The following is a 23,167-nucleotide window of genomic DNA, read 5'->3' as shown; positions in this document are numbered from 1 at the left end:
TCTTTCAGCGATGCTTTATCTACAGAGTACGACTTTTTGTCTTCTATTCACTGAAATTAGTGACCTGTGGCTGTCCACTCTGCCCTGGTGTTTGGCTTTCCCGAAGGGCCTTGAGGGGACGCCAAAGGCTGTCATTTGGGGCTCGTCTGCCTAGCTCTGAGCCAGCCTGTCCCTCAGGTGGTCAGAACGTGGCGCCCTTTGGCGCAGACATCATGTGGATCCGCACCATAGACGGGGCTGTGGAGAAGCCGGTCTGGCAATTTTGTGGGGGATGTTTATGGCTGAATTACACCTTTGGGCATCTGTGGTTTCCTCTTGGACACAGAGGACTCAGCGTGGGTTGTCGTTTATTTTCATGTCGTGGTTTACACTAAAAAGGTTTCCGTTTTCTTGTTGGGCACAGAAAGGCCCCGGATCACATCCGAGCCCCAGGATGCAGACGTGACCTCGGGGAACACCGTGTATTTCACTTGCCGAGCGGAAGGCAACCCCAAGCCTGAGATCATCTGGCTGCGAAACAAGTGAGTTGGGGCCAAACAGAAATGTCCCCCACGCGTCTCTCAGAGTTACACCTGGACACCCAAACCGCACCTCACTCCCCACCAAGGCCCACGTCCACTCTTCCCCCGCCACGTAGGGAAAAGTACAAGGGATGAGATATTTCTGCTCTTTTCCGGTCTTACATGGCGGGAGGTGTGACGACGTTTCTGCCACGCTCGGGCCCCTTCCCCACTCTCTCCCGGGCAGCACAGGGGTGCCCTGGCCGGGCACCGTGTCCCTGCGGCCCTGCCCAGTGGGAGGGAGGGAGAGCGTGCTGCTTGTTCTCTCCCTGCCCACTGACCTCTGGCAGCAGCCTGTTTGCTCTGGTCACTGTTGTTGGCAGCCTTGACCTGGGGCATTGTGACCAACCTGAGCGGGTGTGGGAGGGGCCCTGACCTCTGCCGGGACGGCATCTTCAGGAGACGAGCGCCATGCAGCTGCTGACACAGGTTTGCTCAGCTCCCGTGTGGATCTAACTTGTCTCCCAAAGAAAGTCTCCCCTTGTGTCCGCAAACATGGTGTGGGCCTGTTAAGGCTAAGTTGGTCCCGGCTGCTGGCTGGCAGGGCGACAGAGGGAAGTCCTACCGCTGACCATCACGTGTTCCGGCAGCAAGCCGCACCTGTGAGCCCAGATGTGGGGAGCACCCCTGCCCCGTTCAGGTTTGCGAGCTGGGGCCGTGTTGGTGAAGGAGTAGTGGAGTCTACGGGGAGAGGTGGGAGGTGGGAGGAGGTGAAAGGCGTGCAAGGGGGGTGGGTGGGGCAGGACCTATGGTGCGGGGGCAGAGAGGCCTAGGTGGGAATGAGGTCAGATTGCCCAAAGGCACCTGGGGTCAAATCACCGAGGGTCCTGAGTTGGAGTGGAGCACTTTCAAAGTGACCTTTTGAAAGGAATCCTTAAAAGAAAATCCTGAAGTAAAGCCACCATGTCCTGGCTTCTCCCATCTGCCTGCGTGAGGACAGCTTCTGAAGGAGCTCCTCCTGCCGGCCCAGCCCCAGCGCTCCTGCGCTGCTCCTCTCTGGCCATGTTTAGTCATGAGGGAGCAAGAGGGATGCGTCTGAGATGTGAGCCCTGTGATACTCGGGCAGATAGATGAGGCACACACTGAGTCATTGTTCCAGACTCCAGAGGCAAACCGGGCTGGGCTTGGCTCTCGGGCAAGGCGGTGTTTATAGAAGAGATGGACAGGAGCAGGGAACTGGCTGCCCCCAGTTGTCACGAACAGAACGGGAAGATGTGTCCATGCTGAAGAGGACATGGCAGGTTTGTTCCAGCTCTAGATTTTGTTATCCTCATGACTGAAAGGTCACGTTGACCTTGGCTGCAGTGCCGGACAGGGAGCCTATAAGGTGCCGTCACTCTGTTCACAGTTCTTGTCTTGGATGACTCCCAAGTAGATGAGATTTAAAATCCAGAGAACACTGGAGGAATTCTGCAGTATATTATGTTGTGTGCATGTAAAAGTCAGGGAAGCATAAATTTGGCCCCAGTCCATCACACCTACATTTAATATATGAAAAAATTGATGCCCAAAGTTGAAATCTCACAGCTAAATATGGCAGAGCTCGAGCCGAGGTCCTGAGGCCTGGTGACCTGTGCTGGGCTTGAGCCGAGGTCCTGAGGCCTGGTGACCTGTGCTGGGCTCGAGCCGAGGTCCTGAGGCCTGGTGACCTGTGCTGGGCTCGAGCCGAGGTCCTGAGGCCTGGTGACCCGTGCTGGGTTCTGCCCTCCACCAGCTGGAGTCTCACCTGCTGGCCTCACCTGCCTGCCGGCCGGCCTTACCTAACATCCAGAGTCACCTGCAGGCCAGCCTCACCTGCTGGCTCGCCGTGTTTCTGGGCAGGGGATCGGGCCACATCAGAGAGAGTCGTATTTATCGGGCCTGAGCTGACATTGCTTCCGTCTAGCAAGCCCTGTGAGTAAGGACAGATTGCAGGTTGGGGGATTGGTGCCAGGCAGAGGAGAGCATGAGGAAGATTTGGGAGAAGGTGGGTGTTGGTCTTTCGAGAGCGTCCCCGATGGTTTGGCAGCACGCTAGCAGGTGTCTGAGGGCGGTCGTGGGAAAGTGCTTTTGCACAGTGCGGGGGCTGCTCCTCCTGCATGAACGACCCAGCGTGGTGCAGGCTCCACACATTCCTTAGGAAACGCGCATGGAAGATGATGAATCTCGTGCACGGAGGAAGTGGGTTTCTGTTTCACAGAGGCCTTGTCTGTCTTGACGATCTGGAAGCAGGAGTTCTCGTTGGCCCATCTGCATTCTCAGAGGGCTCCATGCTTGGCTGTTCTTAGTCCTCACACTTGCCATAGACTGTGATCTCAGTGGCATCCAGTGTCACCTCTCTCCTCTTCACCTGCTTCTGTAGAAAGGGAACTAAAGCGAAGTTACAGGTGGGTGAGGGGAGAGGCGGCAGGACTGAGCATTGGGGTAAAGGTGTTGCAGCTTTTCTTGGCTGCTGAAGTGTGTGTGATGCAGCGTGGCCCCGGGGAGGTCATTACTGCCCGAGGACTGACCGAGCCATGCGAGGGTGAGGTCACCCGTGTCCTGGCCTGTTCATGGTGCAGCTCCACAGGTTCCTCCCAGATCCCAGAGGGAGGCCAGCCAGCAGCTTGCAGGCACTGTTTGTTAAAATACAGATAGAGAGGCCTGGCACACTCCTGCAGTCCCAGCACTTTCAGAGCTGGAGGCAGGAGGAGCGCTTGAGCCCAGGAGGCTGAGGCTGCAGTGAGCCATGGTTATACCACTGCACTCCGGCCTGGGCCGCAGAGTGAGACTCTGTCTCTAAAATAAAAAAATAAAATGCACGTAGGTGTATCTTCGGCATTTAGTAATGTAAAAATGTTTCTACCCTTTTTAGTTAATTCACCAGAAACAAAAAAAAATGTTTCCTTGGAATTTTTTCCATTTTGTTCATTGCTTTCTCCTTTGGAATTAGGAACACTTTAAAACATGTAGATAGATTGAACATGTGAATACTAAGGATAAGTATCTGAGTGAATGAGATGTGTGAATACGCGGTCCCCTTTTCAGAACTGCCTGTTAGATCAGGGGCTGCCAGGAAGGAGGAGACCCTGGAAGGTGAGCTGTTGCTCGCACGAGCTCTGATACACCTGCTGCAAGGCTGGAAACCCCTGTGCTGGGGATGGGTGAGGTACGTCTTTGTGCTTTCAACACTTGACCAGACCAAATTTCTGTCTTTGTAGTAACGAGCTGAGCATGAAGACAGATTCCCGCCTAAACTTGCTGGATGATGGGACCCTGATGATCCAGAACACACAGGAGACGGACCAGGGTATCTACCAGTGCATGGCAAAGAACGTGGCCGGAGAGGTGAAGACGCAAGAGGTGACCCTCAGGTACTTCGGGTCTCCAGGTATGTGGTGGGCATTTCACACCTGGGTTCCGCCCAGAATTGTCGTCCCTCAGTATCTGCCTTCTTCTTTCCTTGCACCCCAACTCAGTAAAATAAGAATGAACATTGAAGTCTGCAGTTGAAGCTGCAATACAGGGTTGGCTCACAGAGCTTTCGAAGCGCAGGGTCGTAGATGATCTGTGAGCGGTGCTGTGGTCCCCAGTTAGCCCCTCATCTGGGGACACACTCATAGTCCACACAGCCGGGGCAGTCCATGCTGTGAGCCCAGCCCATGGAGAGAGGGCCTTGGGAACCTGGAGAGACTGTGCCACCCCCGACCCACTGACCCCACCACCCAGGCGCCCTCTGAAGGGACAGCTACTCAGGCACAGCCAGCTGTTGCCATGTGGTAACAAGGTCTCTATTTTGCGAAGGGCTTGGATTATGTAAAAGGAACCACAATTCTAGATTTTTATCCAATATTTTCATGTTTAAGATAATGGCACGTAAATTTAAAACATTTAAAAACTGTCTCAGCCACATCAAGTCTAGCTGTGGCCTCTCATCCATCTGGGCCCCACCAGGTTGCAAACTCTGCTCTGATCCACCTGTGTTATCCGTGGCCATTGCTCAGAAGAGGAGCTGGGCCCTTGCACAACAGCGGAATGGGGCGTTGGGTGTACCCCACGGCTCTGGGAAACGATGCGGATCCCTTCACGCCTCTGGACGGGTCCGCCTGTCCTCCTGTGTGGAAGCCGGTAGAGTCGGAGCCCTTACCCAAGGAGGCTGCAGGTGTAACTTCTTCTCTGAAACCTTCTGGCTTCCTTTAGCTTCAGCCACAAATCATGCCAGGGTCGCTGTTTCCCTGGTATTTTGTATTTCAGGCCATTATGGTTATAAAACCTTTTGTTTGGCAATGTAAGTGGTTTTGGTGTTTCTTGTTTAAATGCCGGCTCCTTAATTGGCCTAATCTCTGTATCACCTGGTACATCCCAGCATAGACACAATCAACGGGTACCGAAGGCTGAGAATTCCCGGCTCTCACATTTCCGTTCAAAGGAAAGCCCAGTGGTATAGTACTGCTGACTCAAAGCCCTCAATCAAACAACGTTCCACATGTTCAGCACAAGGCGTTCAGCATCTTTCCAAAGTCAGTGCTGTGGGCATGTGCAGAGAAGTGAAGACACAGCCGCTGCTCCCAGAAGGAGCCTGGGCTCTGTTTTTAAGGCATTAAAAAGTCCACAAAATAGTTATGTAGTACTGTTAAGTATGTGTTACAGACAAAGGAGAATAACCATGGATTATGAGTAATGAACTACTTAGGAGAGTTACTATGCGAGTAGGTTGATTGATTCCTGGACAGGAATATTTAGCCAGCTCTTTATGGCTTGAGAGTTCCAAATTTCGCTCCTTTTGATCTGAATTCTTGGGTCTTTCTCAGGAATAACAGCCCTATTTAGTGTACTAGTCTGAACATGTGGTGTAGCTCCCTCAGATACAAATGAAGAGTCTCCCGCCATCCAGTGCACAGGGAGTTACTGCAGCATGGGGGAACCAGCCCTGGGAAGCCCAGAAGCCTAGGCCAGGCTGGCACACTACAGCCTGCAGTCCACACCTGCCTACTGCCTGTTTCTCCTAAGGTGTATGAATACTTTTCTGCAATTTTAAATGATCAAAACTTTTAAAAGAACAGTATCTTATGACGACATGACAGCTAGAAGAAATTCAAGCGTCACTGTCTGTGATTAAGTTTTCTTGGAGCATGACTGCACTCATTCTTTTGCACAATGTCTGTGGCTGCTTGTATGCTACCATGGCGGAGTTGAGGAGAAGCAACAAAACCTGCGTGGCCTTCAGAACTTAGAACAGGAGCAGTCTGGCCCTTTACAGAATAAAAATGGCCAACTGCTGTTGCAGACTATGGTAATAATGTATAGTAATAGGAAAAGAGTGACGTGGAGGTCTCCGTGGGCCATAAAGGGGCATATCGCACCCATTATCCTGAAGCTTTGTGATTAGGGGCATATAAAAAGTTTGCAGTTATTATCTGTCTGATGAATTACATTTTTGATCAATAACACTTCTATCAGTGCTTTTTGCTTCTAGGTAAATTTGTTGTAAGATACATAAAAGCAGCCTCTACTTGATCTTTATTGTCAGGTGTATCTTTTCCCACCATTTTTCTCCGAGCCTTTCCACGTACACATGTTTGAGATGTTGAATATAAATAACACAGAGCTAGAAATTTTTTAAAAATCCTAAGTTTTCCTTAAAGTTAATCCATTTAAATATGTTTATTGTAGTTAACAATATGAGATTTATAAATTCTACCTCTTATTTTGAACTGTTTGTCCAAACTTTTCTATGTTTTTTGCTTTAATTGGAAATAATTTTTTCATATTTGCTTCCCACTACCAGTTTGTACACTATATACCCATTTCTGTTCTTTTAGTGGTTAGCCTAGAAAATTTTAAATGCATTCTTAAATTGCCAAAGCCTAAAGTTAGTATAACCTTCCCCTCTAACATGTATTCATCCCGCTGAGTTGACGTGCTTAGTTCTGTTTTGTGTTTTTTTAACCTATAAACATTATTATTTTGTTCTTCCAGTGTTTGTCTGGATGCATCCATGTGGTTCCCACTTCCTTTGTCCTTCCTTTGTTTATCTCAGCTCTTCTGTCGGGGATCACCTTCCTTCTGGCTGATGTAGGGGGAGCTGGGCAGCAAGCTCATGTGAGCACCAGGTTTTGGTGAAGAACACTTAAATGAGATTTATTTATCTCTTGTACTGGGCGTCGTTCCCTGGGTGGGGCAGGCAGGTTTTGAAGTTAGTTTTTTCTCATGCCGAGGGCACAGCACTGTGGGGATGCAGCTGTTCAGTTTTCTGTCGAACTTCTCTTCGTGGGCCTCTGTTGATCTGTGTCTTGTCTTCTGTACTGCATGAGGCCCTTTAAAGCTCAATTTAAGTTATAAGGGTCTACGAATGCCCTCAAGGCCGACTTTGACTTTGGTGTTCCTACTTTTGTGAGTAGCTTCATGGTTTCCAATTTGTTATTCTGATAGAAATGCTAATATTAAATGTCATTTCTGTATTTTTTGTAATTTATACTTAAATATTTGACTAACACAGCTTACATGTTAACATATATAAAAAGGTAGAAAGTCGTCGTCCTGGCTCTTTCCGTTATGCGCTCAATTCCCTCTTCCCTTCCCCTCTTCCCAAAATGCTTAGTAGTTTCTTCCCTGTGTGTATACAAAAAAAAAGTAAGCATATTTGAGGCAAGTGATTTTTCTCAGATGATAGCTTAGAAATCTTTCTAGTCTTTCACTTTTGATACATCAGTTTTCTTACTCTCTTTCTTTCTATAGCTGCATAGAATTCCATGATCTAAATGCACCCTGAATTTATTTAACAAGTTTCCTTTTGGAGTGAATTTAGATTTTTTTTCCAAATCTTTAGCTCTCACAGTTCTGTGTTCTTTATTCAAAAGCCTTTGGGCCAGATGTCTTTTGATATTCAGAAACTTGGGTAAATTTTTGGAAGGGTAGCATAGTGTAAAATCCACATACCAATTTAGACGGTCAGCAGAGTCTGGGATAGTGCCCTATAATCAATGTATTGATATCCTATAGCAAACTGTATGGATATTCACAGAAAGTAGAATAAAGGCTATAAGTATCCTCATGCTAGATAGATCAAATTTTCCAAACAAATAAGTTACAAAAAAATAATGATTTTTGGAGTTTTCTGAATTTTAGCGTGGTGGATAAGGATGGTTGACCTGAACAAACAACAGGGCAAAAGGAAAACACAAATTTATTATTTATTTATTTATTTAGACAGAGTCTCGCTCTTGCCCAGCCTGGAGTGCAGTGGTGAGATCTCAGCTCACTGCAACCTCTGACTCCCTGGTTCAAGTGATTCTCCTGCCTCAGCCTGCTGCGTAGCTGGGACTACAAGTGTGCGCCACCGTACTGGCTAATTGTTGTATTTTTAGTAGAGACAGGGTTTTTCCATGTTGGCCAGGCTGGTCTCGAACTCCTGACCTCAGGTGATGTGCCCACCTCAGCCTCTCAAAGTGCTGGGATTACAGGCATGAGCCACCACGTCTGGCCCAAACAAAAATGTATTTGGACATATGACATTTTATGTGCTTGTAAAAATAGCTATAGATTAAGTTTCTAGCATAATATATATATGTTTTAAATTTTACTTGAAGTTCTGGGATATATGTGCTGAATGTGCGGGTATGTTACATGGGTATACATGTGCCATGGTGGTTTGCTGCACCCATCAACCTGTCGTCCAGGTTTTAAGCCCCGCATGCATTAGATATTTGTTTTAATGCTCTCTGTCCCCTGTCCCCCAAACCCCAGACAGGCCCCAGTGTGTGATGTTCCCTTCCCTGTATCCATGTGTTCTCACTGTTCAGCTCTCACTTATGAATGAGAACATGCAGTGTTTGGTTTTCTGTCCCTGTGTTAGTTTGCTGAGGATGATGGTTTCCAGCTTTATCCATGTCCCTGCAAAGGACATGAATTCATTCTTTTTGATGGCTGCATAGTATTCTATGGTCTGTATGTGCTACATTTTCTTTATCCAGTCTATCACTGATGGGCATTTGGGTTGGTTCCAAATCTTCGCTATTGTAAATAGTGCTACAGTAAATATACATGTGCATGTGTCTTTATAGTAGAATGATTTAAAATCCTTTGGGTGTATACCCAATAATGGGATCTCTGGGTCAAATTATTTTTCTGGTTCTAGATCCTTGAGGAATCGCCACACTGTCTTCCACAATGGTTGAACTAATTTACAATCCCAGCAACAGCGTAAAAACGTTCCTTTTCTCTGCATCCTTGCTAGCATCTGTTGTTTCCAGACTTTTAATGATCGCCGTTCTAACTGGCATGAGATGGTATCTCATTGTGGTTTTGATTTGCATTTCTCTGATGACGAGTGATGATGAGCTTTTTTTTCCATGTTTCTTGGCCACATAAATTTCTTTTGAGAAGTGTCTGTTCATATCCTTAACCCACTTTTAGATGGGGTTTTTTGTTTTTTTCTTGTAAATTTGTTTAAGTTCCTTGTAGATTCTGGATATTAGACCTTTGTCTGGATAGATTGCAAAAATTTTCTCCCATTCTATAGGTTGCCTGTTCACTCTGACGATAGTTTCTTTTCTTGTGCAGAAGCTCTTTAGTGTAATTAGATTCCATTTGTCACTTTTGGCTTTTGTTGCAATTGCTCTTGGTGTTTTAGTCACAAAGTCTTTGCCCGTGCCTGTGTCCTGAATGCTATTGCCTAGGTTTTCTTCTAGGGTTTTTATGGTTTTAGGTTTTATGTTTAAGACTTTAGCCCATCTTTGAGTTAATTTTTGTATAAGGTGTAAGGAAGGGGTCCAGTTTCTGTTTTCTGCATATGGCTAGCCAGTTTTCCCAGCACCATGTATTAAATAGGGAATCCTTTCCCCACTGCTTGTTTTTGTCAGATTTGTCAAAGATCAGATGGTTGTAGATGTGTGGTGTTATTTCTGAGGCCTCCGTTCTGTTCTATTGGTCTACGTATCTGTTTTGGTACCACTATCATGTTGTTTTGGTTACTGTAGCTTTGTAGTATAGTTTGAAGTCAGGTAGTGTGATGCCTCTAGCTTTGTTCTTTTTGTTTAGGATTGTTTTGGCTATATGGGCTCCTTTTTGGTCCATATGAAATTTAAAGCAGTTTTTTCTAGTTCTGTGAAGAAAGTCAATGGTAGCTTGATGGGAATAGCATTGAATCTATAAATTACTTTGGGCAGTATGGCCATTTTCACAATATTGATTCTTCCTATCCAAGAGCATGGAATGTTTTTCTATTTGTTTGTATCCTCTCTTAGTTCCTTGAGCAGTGGTTTCTAGTTCTCCTTAAAGAGGTCATTCATGTCCCTTGTAAGTTGTATTCCTAGGTACTTTATTCTCTTTGTAGCAATTGTGAATGGGAGTCCACTCAGGATTTGGCTCTCTGCTTGTCTGTTATTGGTGTAGAGGAATGCTTGGGATTTTTGCACATTGATTTTGTGCCCTGAGACTTTGCTGAAGTTGTTTGTAAGCTTAAGGAGTTTTGGGGCTGAGATGTTGGGGTTTTCTAAATATATAATCATGTCGTCTGCAAACAGAGACAATTTGAGTTCCTCTCTTCCTATTTGAATACCCTCTTGGCAGGGTGTATATGTCCAGGAATTTACCCATTTCTTCTAGATTTTCTAGTTTATTTGTGTAGAGCTGTTTATAGTAATCTCTGATAGTAGTTTGTATTTCTTTGTGGTCAGGGGTGATATCCCCTTTATCATTTTTTATCCTATTTGATTCTTCTCTCTTGTTTATTAGTCTGGCTAGCAGTCTATCTAATCTGCTTGTCAAACAGATTAACAAAATATGTATTTTGTTAATGTTTTCAAATTAATCCAGCTCCTGGATTCATTTATTTTTTTTGAAGGGTTTTTCGTGTCTCTGTCTCCTTCAGTTATGCTCTAATCTTAGTTATTTCTTATCTTCTGCTAGCTTTTGTTTAGCCGGGTAATTTCTGGGCAATAGAGTGTGCACATGTTCAGTGCTGGTATGCACGGCCACGTCTCTGCAGGTGGGCTGGGCCAGGGCGTGCTCTCACTACCAGCGTAGGAGAGTTCCGTTTCCACACAAACTCACGCATGAAACACATTGTAATTGTAGGGCTTTTTTCTGGATTTAAATTTGAAAAATATTATTTCTTGCTTACTTTTTTTTTTTTTTTTTTGAGACGGAGTCTAGCTCTGTCGCCCAGGCTGGAGTGCAGTGGCCGGATCTCAGCTCACTGCAAGCTCCGCCTCCCGGGTTCACGCCATTCTCCTGCCTCAGCCTCCCGGTAGCTGGGACTACAGGCGCCCGCCACCTCGCCCGGCTAGTTTTTTGTATTTTTTTTAGTAGAGACGGGGTTTCACTGTGTTAGCCAGGATGGTCTCGATCTCCCGACCTCGTGATCCGCCCGTCTCGGCCTCCCAAAGTGCTGGGATTACAGGCTTGAGCCACCGCGCCCGGCCTTCTTGCTTGCTTTTAATTTGCACTTTTTATGAGTAAATTTGTTATTTTTGTATACTCTAAATATACTTCACTAACAATAATTTGTGCCAGTAGGAACTACTAGCAAGGTCTAACAAGACTGACATAATGTATTTTATTTAGAAATAAGGATCCTCCATGGAGTTCAGCACATGTTTTAAGAAAAAGCCCTTGCTCGTTAGCTTTTCCTAAGCAGCCATGGTTGCTCACTTTGCTCAGGTGGCCTGCATGTTGTTTGACCCGAGGCTGTGAACCATTTTTATTGTCTGCACATTTCTTTAAAAAGAAAATATGCAGTTACATTGTGTTTGTTTTGCCCTATTTTGGTGGTAAATAGAATTAATAGCCTGACATAGGAAAAATCAAGCAAAAACCATGTCAAACCGGGAGAAATTAATTGAGAATTTCTGTTTAATTGTGACAGCTCGACCCACTTTTGTAATCCAGCCACAGAATACAGAGGTGCTGGTTGGGGAGAGCGTCACGCTGGAGTGCAGCGCCACAGGCCACCCCCCGCCGCGAATCTCCTGGACGAGAGGTGACCGCACACCCTTGCCCGTCGACCCGCGAGTGAACATCACACCTTCTGGCGGGCTTTACATACAGAACGTCGTCCAGGAGGACAGCGGAGAGTATGCGTGCTCTGCGACCAACAGCATTGACAGCGTCCATGCCACTGCGTTCATCATCGTCCAGGGTGGGTATCCATCCTCTGTGCCAGAGCCAGGGCTCAGCCCCTTCCTCCCCGCTCCACCAGCTCGCACTGCCATACCCACCAACGCTCCGTAGAATCTCTGCCCTGTCTACTTCACTCAGGTTATTTTTATCCATTATACCCCCATTGGACTACCTACAGATGATCGCAATTTGTAGATTTTTGCATCAGAAGGCTCAGTAGGACGGGCTCTGTGTGCTGGCTGTGGTGTCTCTGTACCTCCAGCACCTGGCCAGCAGGAGTGTCTGTCGGATAAGTGAGTGTGTGTGCGCACGTGCGTGCACATGTGCAGTAAGGTGGTTGATACACCTTGCAGACAGCTTTGAATCCTTCCTTAAGATCAGTTTTGGGTGTAGTCTCCTGGGAGTATTCATCGGTTTACGCCTTCTGCCATGTATTTCTACATTGCTTGACTTGAGTTATTCTTGTGAAGTGGGACGTGTGTTGGAAAACATTCAAACAATACAGAAGTGCAAAAGCTAAATTATTAGAGATGATATTAGAGATAGAGAAATCATTTCCTTCTGCCAGCCTCTCTTCAACCCTTTCCTGTCTCACTGGCAATCTGTCGAGCATCTTTCTGGTTTTATTTGCATGTACACCAATGCAGCCGTGTTACGTGGATTTACTTTTTTTGTGGCTGTTACTTGTATAAAAATGGAATCATACCAGACAATACTTTTCTGTAAGTCATGTTTTTCATCCAGTGATAATAACCACTATCATCGCACACAGCTATACCAGATGGCATTTTTTTAAGCATTTGCAAATATTAGTTTAGGGTGAGGATTGAGAGGAATCGTTGTAAGTCAGCCTGGTGTCCACAAGCTTCAGTGTGGCCTCATCTGTGCCCTGTGTGCATTGCAGCTGACGGTGTGGTTGAACAGTCTTTGTGTGCTTTCCAGGGTGATGCTGAGAACTCACCCGTCCTTCATCTTCTTTCTGTTTCGCTCCCATCTTCTCCTGTGCCCTCTGCCTCTTTCTGACTCTTCGTTGTAGACATCGCTTCTAACCGTCAGGTGTCTGCCAAGACTGTGGTCATTTTCTTGGTGGTGTTTTTACTCCATGCTGCTTTTTACATGTCCTGTTTCGAATGCTTTCTCTCCGGAAGCTCTTCCTCAGTTCACTGTGACGCCTCAGGACAGAGTTGTCATCGAGGGCCAGACCGTGGATTTCCAGTGTGAAGCCAAGGGCAACCCGCCGCCCGTCATTGCCTGGACCAAGGGAGGTAAGAGCCAGACCCCAGGCCTTTGCCTGCTCCCTCTGCAGCCACAGACACAGGAAGCACACTTTTCCACCATGCCCAGGCAACCCCCAATGTGTTCTGGACAGGGCTGAGCTGGGACTGGATTCCACAGGACCAAGGCACTGGGAAGCGCAGAGGTGTCTGCACACCCCCCCGTGGCTTCCTGTCCATGCATGGCTGTCCCTCATGGACATCATGGCAGGAAACTCTAAGAAGCTCTGTCATTACAGAAGAGACTTGGGGTTCCTGCCTTTGACTCCCTCACACCTGCCTTGTTTCAGATAGTCTCTAGGTCGTGCTTTTAAGTAGCATCTTGAAGGAATCTATTTGCATGGAGGATAGAATTTTCTGGAAGCAGTCATGGACTATATTGAAACAGACAAACAGCTTTTGCTCTGACTTTGCTTCCCAGAGCCCTCACTGTCACCTCGCCGTTCAGCGTCGTGACCTTTCATCACATTCTTTGCCTACAGTCCCAGCGCTCTTCCTTCAATGGGAAGGTCACTGGGCATGCTACTGCGTAGAGGTACAGCCTGGATGGGGGTTGGGATGAGGGCAGGAGCTAAAACTGCCGGAGAAGGAGCTACACAGACCTCCTGGTTCCTGTCCTGGGATGCAGGCAGTGGCCCTGAGACCTCCTGTCCACTCCAGCTTGCACCAAATGGCCAGCCCATCCCTTCATCCCTCTGAGGGGCCCCACCCAGGAGTCTTTGGGAAGGAGGCCTGTGCCTACATCACACGCCCTGGACTTCCCTTTTCTCAGGCAGTTATGGGCGGAACAGAAGAGACTTATCCCCAAAAGGAACGTGCTGGGGCCTCACTTGACTCTTCATCAGCTCCAGCACTCAGTCCTCTCCCTGGTTCTCCCAGCTGGTCATCCGCCCCCTCAGACCCCCCGAGTCCCCACGTCTTCCTGGCTCCCTGCCCTGGTTCTCCCAGCTGGCCATCCACCCCCACTAGAGCCCCCCGAGTTCCCACATCTTCCTGGCTCCCTGTGTAGTGCTTTTCCCTCTGTTCTCTGCCCCTGTCAACCCCTCTCTCTTGAGTTACGGGTGTGGGGACATTCAAGTATCACCATGGTGTCTGCTGGGGAGTCAAAGATTTGCTTATGCAGGGCCAGGCCAAATTATTCGGTGCCCCGACCCAGGTGGAGACAAGCGTCTGTGATGCTGTCAGTTTGAGAGCAGGAGTTCTCCATACGTCCGAGTGTCCAGTGTAATGGACCCATGCACTTGCAGGGAGCCAGCTCTCCGTGGACCGGCGGCACCTGGTCCTGTCGTCGGGAACACTTAGAATCTCCGGGGTTGCCCTCCACGACCAGGGCCAGTACGAATGCCAGGCTGTCAACATCATCGGCTCCCAGAAGGTCGTGGCCCACCTGACTGTGCAGCCCAGAGGTAGGTGCCAGGAGGATGTGGACTGAATTGATTTTCTCAGATCAGTCATCAGGAAACACAGATTCTGCAGCTGACCTTAGTATTATTCTTCGTTATGAAGTGTTGGCTCTTCTCTCTGCATTTTATGCACCGTCATTGTGCTTGTGCCCCCAAGGTGTCTGCATAGTAGCTCATTCAATCTCTGTCCCTTTAGCTGGTGAAACCATTTGCTTATTTTTCAGTGATGGTTGTTTTGAACTTGGATAAGATTGACTTGTTAAAGTCTGTTTGGTTTTTTTCCCTTAGTTAATTAAGATTATTTTAGAAAAGGGTTGTTTCTAACTACCCTTTCTGGGGTGGTTATTTAAGTAACACAGTGTAATCAAGTCCGCCCCCAAGGCACAGACCCCAGATGATGTGTCACGAGGGCCAAATCCGGTTTCTCTCCCGTCTGCCAGCTCATCCTTGGACCCCGGCCTTCCTCTTGTCCTTTTTGGATGTTGCCTTTGCCTGTTCTCTGCAATGAGAAGGATCCCCGCAACCTCATATCCCTCCTGATAGAGTCAGTGTAGCACTGATTGTGGCCTCTGCAAGAGCGAAGGCCACTGACCCAGCCCTCGTGTTGCAGGCGTCCTGTGCTAACTCCAGTGTTAGCATGAGTGGCCCCCAGAGCAGAGCAGTCCAGGTGGCCACAGACCCTGAGCTTGTCATGGAGACCGTGGGGAGTGGGGCAGAGATGACGTGCGGGGAGGATAGGGCTGGATTTCCTTGTGTCCCTTTTGGGGATGTTCTGAGACGCTGCGGACCTCTGGAAGGGGCTTCCCCCAGCCTGTCATCAGCAGGCTGTTGACGGCTGACCTGTCCGATTGGCTCTGTGTTTCTTGGTTTTGCCCTTTGCGTCCCTGACCTAGCGGGACTCTGGGTGCCTGTGTAGAAAATGCGGGGGTGGGATTTCTGAGCGGCCCCCCAGATCCCCGCAGTCAGCCACGCTCCTGCTCTTTCAGAGGAGGAAGCTCCCCTGTTTCCTTCTCCAAGAGTGGGGCTCTCCCCAGAGCTCGTTGTCCTCCGTGGGCCCTGCGGCACAGCATATGCCTGAGACTGCCCCGCCATCAGTGAGGGGCCGGGGCTGGAGGACATGGCTGCCAGCCCGTCCTGGACCCTGTGGCTGTTTGTCTCTGAGCAGGGAAGACACTGGTTGCACTTTGCTCTCCTTGCCCTGGGAGACAGGGAGGCGGGCGGATCTTCCCTGGGACCTTTCAGGCTCCCCCACCCTGTGCAGAGGCCGCTGGGAGGCAGGGAAAGGGCCCATTCTGAAACTGACTGCGAGCTGCCAGCATCTCTGGGTGGGCCTGATGGAGGGCAGGGGATTTTGTTCTTCTGAAGTTTTCTGATGTGATTGACTCGTTTTCCTGGATTATCTACATCTGCCTTCCAGTCACCCCAGTGTTTGCCAGCATTCCCAGCGACACAACGGTGGAGGTGGGCGCCAATGTGCAGCTCCCATGCAGCTCCCAGGGCGAGCCCGAGCCAGCCATCACCTGGAACAAGGTAGGTGGGCCGATGCCCGAGCCAGCCACCACCCAGATACAAGATAGACAGGCTGGCGCCCACACCACCCACCACCTAGAACAAGGTAGGCAGGGCAGTGCCCACGCCCCAGCCTCCCCTCTGCTGTGGGGTGTGATGGGCTGGACAGCTGCTGCCTGCCCACTTCCTCTACAGACTTTCTGTAGCAGAAAGAAAAACATTCAGATCGTAAGCCTTGAGGTTTCTCGGGGCATCCTTACTAATAAGAACAAAACAAACTTGGAGCATTCCATTTTTTTAATCTTTTCCGTAACAAAAGCAAAGAATAACCCTCTTACAGAACTATGGTCTCATCATCAATAAGGAAGGGTTTACATTGTTATTTCATTTCTTTGCTGTTTTTATTAAGCTCAATAGGAAGATGTGGGCAGCACTCACACACCATGACCCGTGTTTCTGTGAAATCCCTCCCGGGAGCACAGGGCCGGCCGCACTGGTCCTCACAGAAAGAGAGTGCTCAGCGGAGACGGTCCCGTCCTCCACCGCATCCCTGCACTCCCTGTGAATCTCTGTGTCCTTTCCTTCCTCGCCGCACACACTCCAGGCATCTGCTCTTGCTCCTGCCTCAGCTGGGAGGTCACCTGTCCCTCTGTGTCTGCCTCTGAATCCTTCTTTGCCCTTGGACCAATGCCCTCTCTTTCTGAGACACTCCTAGGTGTCTTTGTAGGGCCCCCTCCCATGGCGGGTGTCTAAGGGAGTCATCATTGGTGCCACTTCTCCTTATTGTGGAAAATCATCCTTGCCTCAGGCTATCAAGCTCTGTTCTCCTGAAGAATGAGATGTGGAAAGAGTTTATCTCGCCAGCTTGGCATTGGAAGAACTGACCATGTCTCCTTCCCTTCCCAGGCCTGGATGGATCCGAGCACAGCCTGGGAGCTTCTCCATTTGCAAATCCTAACAAATGTCTCCCCTCCCCCAACCCTAGGTCAGACAACTTCTGCTTCTTAGTCTTATTTCTATTACTGTTTTCTTTCTGTTTTGCTCCAGGATGGGGTTCAGGTGACAGAAAGCGGAAAATTTCACATCAGCCCTGAGGGATTCTTGACCATCAATGACGTTGGCCCTGCAGACGCAGGCCGCTATGAGTGTGTAGCCCGGAACACCATTGGGTCGGCCTCGGTGAGCATGGTGCTCAGTGTGAACGGTAAGATGCTACATGCCCACATCTACCCACGTGGTATCCACAAAGAAAGCCAGCAGGCCCCTAGTGCAGTCCCAGGCCCATTGGCTTAGGCTGTTCAGAATTATTCAGAAGACAGAGCACCTGTGATTCCCAGGTGGGGACATTCTCCTGGTGCATAGCCAGGCTGTTCGCCAGCCCTTCCCCTCCACTCAGGCACCTGCAGGCCCTGCTGCCCATCCACTGGGCAGAGCTTTGTCCTGCAGCCCGTCCACTGGGCAGAGGTTTGCTCTCGGGTCGTCCGCATCTGTCCAGAAATGACCAGGTGTAATTTACAGTTATAATTTGGCAAATGTGGTTGCTTGATGAGATTCCGATTCCTTAGCTGTGGTGTCTCTCTCCCCGGGCTGTGGCCAGGAATGCTCCGGAAGCATCTTTCAGTGGGAACCTCTAGGTGCTTGTAGGCAGCCTTACCTAGATCCAGTCAGTGGTCCTAGAGCCGTCCTGACTCCATGCCTGCATCTGCCTGTTTGCATCCTGGTCCCCCCACCGCTTCCATCCCACTCACCCCGAGGCCCTTGGCACCTTGTCTGGGTTCTTATAACAGAGGCCCGGGTCGCTCTGGCCCCTCTTTCTCAACCCACAGACTCAGTGATGCCCGTCATGTGTCCCTGACCCTTCTCCGTGTCTCCTATGGCCACCAGGGTGACACTCACACCCTTTAGCTTTGCATGGAGTCTTTATGATGTGACCCAAACCTGCATCTCCTCAGTGGTGTGTTCCCACTCCAGCTCTGTCCCCCTAGAGTTAACAGCACTCTGAGAACGTGCACAAACCCCCCTTCACGGGGTAAAGGACCCTCTGGCCATCACCCCACTCCCCGCGGGCACTGGCCCTCCCCCTGGGCCTCCACTGTGATTCTGTTTTTGCCTTTTCCACTCTCGTCGTGACTGATCCGCCTTCTCCATGGGACTTGTTAACAGACAAGAAGAGTGACCCCCCTCAGTGCCGTGAACATGGCAGACGTAAATGTGAACCGTAATGGAATTCTGAAAAAAGACTTTTCAGAATTATTTAGGAAAAGTCTTAAGTGACCTTATTTTCCCATTATATGTAGAGTGTGAGATGTAAAGTTGATGTAAAATTAAGTGTAAAATTAAGTTGATGAAACTTAAAAACTAGTAGATTATTTTAAATTAATATTTGTTTTTTGCTTGAAACAATGCCACCTTAACATGAATTAACTACATCTGAAATTTAATCTTCCACCCATAATTCCATCCCCCCAAAATATCATCATTAATATTGTGGTTGGATTTCTTTTCTTTTTATAAAAAGATAGATAAAGAAATGCTTTTGGATTAGTTTTCTGGGATCATTGCTTGTAGAAAAACAAATTCCACTTAAACCATTAATAAGAATGAAATATTAGAGTCATAAAATTATGTAAAATGGTATGACTCATCTACCTATTGGCATAAAAATATTGCATTCCAAAAATTAGTCAATTTGAGCTCTGAGATACACACAAAAGTAGGTTTCTGCCTAGCTGAAATTCTTTTTAGCCATTTGATTTGTCCACGTGTACCTTCCTCAAATATGTAAAATAGCCGACGAGCTCACCTAATCCATGTGCCTGTGATGTTTGTTAGCGGTGGAGTAAATGAGGCTGGAGGTGTCCATCCATAGCTGGGTGTGAACACATGTTGTAAGAAGGTGGTTCAGAAGGGCCCTGGGTTGACCCAGTTACACCGATAGTCGCCGCCGCTTGGTCATTCATTCAGCAAATGCCTTCGTGGGCTGGACTCTGTCCTCAGTGCTGAGCCAGGTGTGCCAGGCGCTCGGCTCCATGGAGTTAGATCCTGAGATGAATGAGAAGCAGTGAGATGAGCTCACAGTCACACTCAGATAGTGAGGAGTCCACGAGAAACCGCAGGGCAAGGCATGGGTCAGAGTGGGAAGCAGAGGGGGTCAGCACTCGCCTGAGTATTGAATTCTGAGCAGAAGGAGCCACGGGAGATGAGGGGTAGCAGGGGGCAGCCTGGTCGGGGAGAGTGGAGGGGTGGGGTTCTGGGGTCAGAATGAGCCCAATGCCGAGGGGGTGGGGAGCACAGGGCTGGGGCAGTTCTCGGGGTGCTGGTGCTGACCGGGCTGCAGAGTTCGACTGTCCTTGCGGACATACCAGGACGCCATGAGGAAGTTCCCAGCAGGGAGCACCGCGAGCTGGTCTGCTTTCCTAAGACTCGGCTTGGGTTGTGGATAAAGCGTCCGGGATGAGGTATCGGGAAGGACAGCAGAGAGTGCCTGGCCAAGTGGGAGAAGCAGTGCCTGCATCCGGGCACACAGCTGGGCTCTGCAGGGCCAGTCCCTGGGCAGGCGGCCAACAGCAGATCTGAGGGGCCTGGCAATAGTTGGCTCGCACTGTGGGGTGACTGCTGGGCTTTGCCAGTGTCACTGATTGAGACCCAGAAACAGTTGGGGAGAAGCCAGCCTGGGGGAAGAGGCGATGGAGGAGTCCTGTTTGAGCATGGAAAAGGGAAAAGCCTGGAGTGGGTGGTTAGAGGCACGAAGTGAACTGCAGGGAGAGGTCAGGACGATGGTGTCAAGTTGGGAATGTTAAGACAACGGCGTGAAATGGAACCACACAGGGAGATGCTGCGGAGGACCGGAACACCTGGTCGCTGGGCTGGAGCTCCAGCATCAGAGGCCTGGCGGGCAAGGCAGAGTGATCATAAAGACACTGACAGTGGACGCATGCAGAGACGGTAACAGAGAGCAAGGGTGGGACTGACCTGACTCAGAGAGAGAGAGAGAGTGCGAGAGCCCACAGCTGAAGAGGAGTGCTCAGGAGGAAGGAAGAGACCAGGAGAAAGCAGATCACAGTGAGGAGCAGGTCCCAGTGAGGAGAGGGCAGGTCCCAGTGAGGAGGGGGCAGGTCCCTGTCAGGAGTGGGCAGGTCTCAGTCAGGAGTGGGCAGGTCCCAGTGAGGAGGGGGCAGGTCCCAGTCTGGAGGGGGCAGGTTCCTGTCAGGAAGGGACTAGGTCTCAGTCAGGAGTGGGCAGGTTTCAGTCAGGAGGGGGCAGGTTTCAGTCAGGAGGGGGCAGGTTTCAGTCAGGAGGGGGCAGGTTTCAGTCAGGAGGGGGCAGGTTTCAGTCAGGAGGGGGCAGGTTTCAGTCAGGAGGGGGCAGGTTTCAGTCAGGAGGGGGCAGGTTTCAGTCAGGAGGGGGCAGGTTTCAGTCAGGAGGGGGCAGGTTTCAGTCAGGAGGGGGCAGGTTTCAGTCAGGAGTGGGCAGGTTTCAGTCAGGAGGGGGCAGGTTTCAGTCAGGAGGGGGCAGGTTTCAGTCAGGAGGGGGCAGGTTTCAGTCAGGAGGGGGCAGGTTTCAGTCAGGAGGGGGCAGGTTTCAGTCAGGAGGGGGCAGGTTTCAGTCAGGAGGGGGCACGTCCTTGTCAGGAGGGGGCAGGTTCCAGACAGGAAGGGGCAGGTTCTTGTCAGGAGGGGGAAGGTTTCACACAGGAGGGGCTGGTGCCTGTCAGGAGTGGGCAGGTCGCTGTCAAGAGTGGGCAGGTCGCTGTCGAGAGAGGGTAGTTCTTTGTCAGGAGGGGGCAGGTCCCTGTTAGGAGGGAGCTGCTTTCAGTCAGCAGGGGCCAGGTTTTAGGCAGGACGGGGCAGGTCTCAGTCAGGAGTTGGTAGGTTTCAGTCAGGTTGGGGCTGGTTTCTGTCAGGAGGGGGCTGTTCCCAGTCTGGAGGTGACAGGTTCCAGTCAGGAGAGAGTAAGTTTCAGTCAGGAGGGGGCAGATCTCAGTCGGGTGGGGGGCAGGTCCCTGCCCAGTCAGGAGGGGTTAGGTTGCAGTTTAAAGAGTGCATGGGCCGGGCGCGGTGGCTCACGCCTGTAATCCCAGCACTTTGGGAGGCCGAGGCGGGCGGATCACAAGGTCAGGAGATCGAGACCACAGTGAAACCCCGTCTCTACTAAAAAACCACAAAAAACTAGCCGGGCGCGGTGGCGGGCGCCTGTAGTCCCAGCTACTCAGGAGGCTGAGGCAGGAGAATGGCGGGAACCCAGGAGGCGGAGCTTGCAGTGAGCCGCGCCGCTCACTCCAGCCTGTGCAACAGCGTGAGACTCCGTCTCCAAAAAAAAAAAAAAAAAAGTGCATGTCCCTGTCAGCAGGGGGCAGGTCCCTGTCAGCAGGCATCAGGGGGTAGGTTTTAGTCAGGAGAGGGCAGTTCTCAGTCAGAGGGGGTAGATCCCAGTCAGGAGGGGACAGGTCTGAGGCAGGAGGGGATAGCTTCCGGTCAGGAAGGGGTAGGCCCCTGTCCGAAGGGGACATGCTTCAGTCAGGAGGGGGCAGGTTCCTGTCAGGGGGCAGGTCCCAGTCAGGATGGGGCAGATTTCAGTCAGGAGTATGCAGGCCCTGTCATGAGGGGACCCATTTTATTCAGGAGGGGACAGGTTTCAGGCAGGAGGGGACAGGTCCCTGTCAGGAAGTGGCAGGTTTCAGTCAGGAGGGGGCACCTTTCTGCCGGGAGAGGGCCGGTCTCTGTCAGGAGGGGGCAGGTCCCCATGGAGGGCTGTGTCCCAGCAGCCAAGTGAAAGAAGCCTTTTTGTAAGGGTGCGTTGAGCTGTGTCAGCGTCTGTCAAAAGATTGCGTATGTTGAAGAAAAATGAAATCAACTTTGGATTTGTTGGGGTTCGTGTCATTGCGTGAGATGGTTAGAGCTGTTTTATCACTAAAAATAAAAGTTGGTTGGAATTAGTTTATAGTATTTGGTAAAATATCAACTAGGGACTTAGTATTAAGCAGAAAAGAATGACAAGAGGGAACCAGAAAGAGGGCAGTAACTTTAGGGGTAGATAAGATGTGCGATTGTGTGTGTACATGTTTCTGTGTTTGGTTTGATGTGTTTGTGTATGTTGTGTGTTTATGTGGTGTTTGGGGGGTGTGTGTGTTGTGTGGTATGTGTACGTGTGTGTTTATATAGTGTGATGAGTATGTGTGGTGTGCTATGGTGTGGCATGTGTAGTATGTATCTGTGTGTATAGTGTCGTGTGTATTTGTATGTTTGGTGGACTGTGTGTGTTATTTATAATGTGCTGGGTGTGTTGTATTTGTGTGGTGTGTATGTGTGTTTGATGTGTGTGTGGTGTGTATCTGAGTGTAGTGTGATGGATGTGTGATTTTTGTGTGTATCTGTATGTATAATCTGTGTGTGTGGTGCATATTTCTGTGTGTGGTGTGCATGTCATGTCCTATGTGTGGTGTGTGTCTGTGTTTAATGTGCTATGTAGGTGGGATATGTCAGGAGGGAGTAGGTCCCTGTCCGAAGGGGGCAGGTTTCAGTCAGGAGAGGGCAGGTTTCTGTCAGGAGAAGGCAGGTTCCTGTCAGGAGGGGCAGATCCCAGTAAGGAGGGGGCAGATCCCTGTCAGGAGGGGACAGGTTTCGGTCAGGTGGGGGCAGGTTTCTGTCAGGAGGGGCAGGTGTGTGTGTGTGGTGTCTGTGTGTCTGTGTATAATGTGCAGTGTGTGGTGGGTACCTCTGGTGTATGTGTACAATGTGATTTGTGTGTGGTGTATGTGTGTTTGTGTGTACAATGTGATGTGTGTGTATAAAGTGATGTGTGTGTGGTGTGTGGGTATAATGTGATTTGTGTGTGTATAATGTGCTATGTGTGTGGTGCATGTGTGATATGTATCTGTGTGGTGTGTGTGTGATGTGTTATGTGTGGCGTGGCGTGTGTCTGTATATAATGTTCTGTGTAGGTGGTATATGTGTTTCTGTGTATATAATGTGTATGTGTGGTATGTGTGTGTATAATGTGATATGTGTGTATAATGTGCTGTGTGTATGGTATGTGTGTGGTATGGATCTGTGTGTGGCATGCATGTAATGTGCTACGTATAGTGTGTGTGTGTCTCTGTATAATGTTTTATGTAGGTGCTGTGTGTGCTTTTGTGTGTATAATGTGATTGTGTGTGTGTGATGTGTGGTGTGTGTGAGGAAGGAGTTGCCCTGTGTAATGATACAAGTCCACAGGCAAGAAGATGGGATCATGGAGGCAGCAGATCTTTAAAGAGGGGAGCGGATTAGGATCCCAGAGTCCAGGGAGGCTGTGGCCCTTGATGAGAGGAATGGATGAGATCTGCTGGACCCTGAGGTGTCCC

At 49.5% G+C, this 23,167-nt stretch overlaps 1 protein-coding gene across 4 annotated transcripts in view; it reads left to right on the top strand.

Moving 5' to 3' along the window:
- Positions 1–23,167, top strand: part of LOC105497561 (peroxidasin) — a 113,791-nt gene that overhangs the window by 67,658 nt on the left and 22,966 nt on the right. For 2 of the 4 annotated variants that reach the window (XM_011768728.3, XM_011768726.3), the window contains 7 exons: positions 404–521; positions 3,740–3,909; positions 11,386–11,658; positions 12,788–12,904; positions 14,161–14,319; positions 15,734–15,846; positions 16,873–17,029. In XM_011768728.3, coding sequence (XP_011767030.2) covers positions 404–521; positions 3,740–3,909; positions 11,386–11,658; positions 12,788–12,904; positions 14,161–14,319; positions 15,734–15,846; positions 16,873–17,029 — 1,107 coding nt within the window. Of the gene's footprint in view, positions 1–403; positions 522–873; positions 1,201–1,659; positions 1,802–3,739; positions 3,910–11,385; positions 11,659–12,787; positions 12,905–14,160; positions 14,320–15,733; positions 15,847–16,872; positions 17,030–23,167 lie in introns of those variants that run through there. The other 2 variants (XM_011768729.3, XM_071076130.1) reach the window with 2 other exon arrangements.

The sequence above is a fragment of the Macaca nemestrina genome, chromosome 13 (genome assembly GCF_043159975.1).
Source record: "Macaca nemestrina isolate mMacNem1 chromosome 13, mMacNem.hap1, whole genome shotgun sequence".
Classification (NCBI taxonomy): Eukaryota; Metazoa; Chordata; class Mammalia; order Primates; family Cercopithecidae; genus Macaca; species Macaca nemestrina.
The sequence above is the reverse complement of the archived record's forward strand: the minus strand, read 5'-3'. Positions and strand labels throughout refer to the sequence as shown.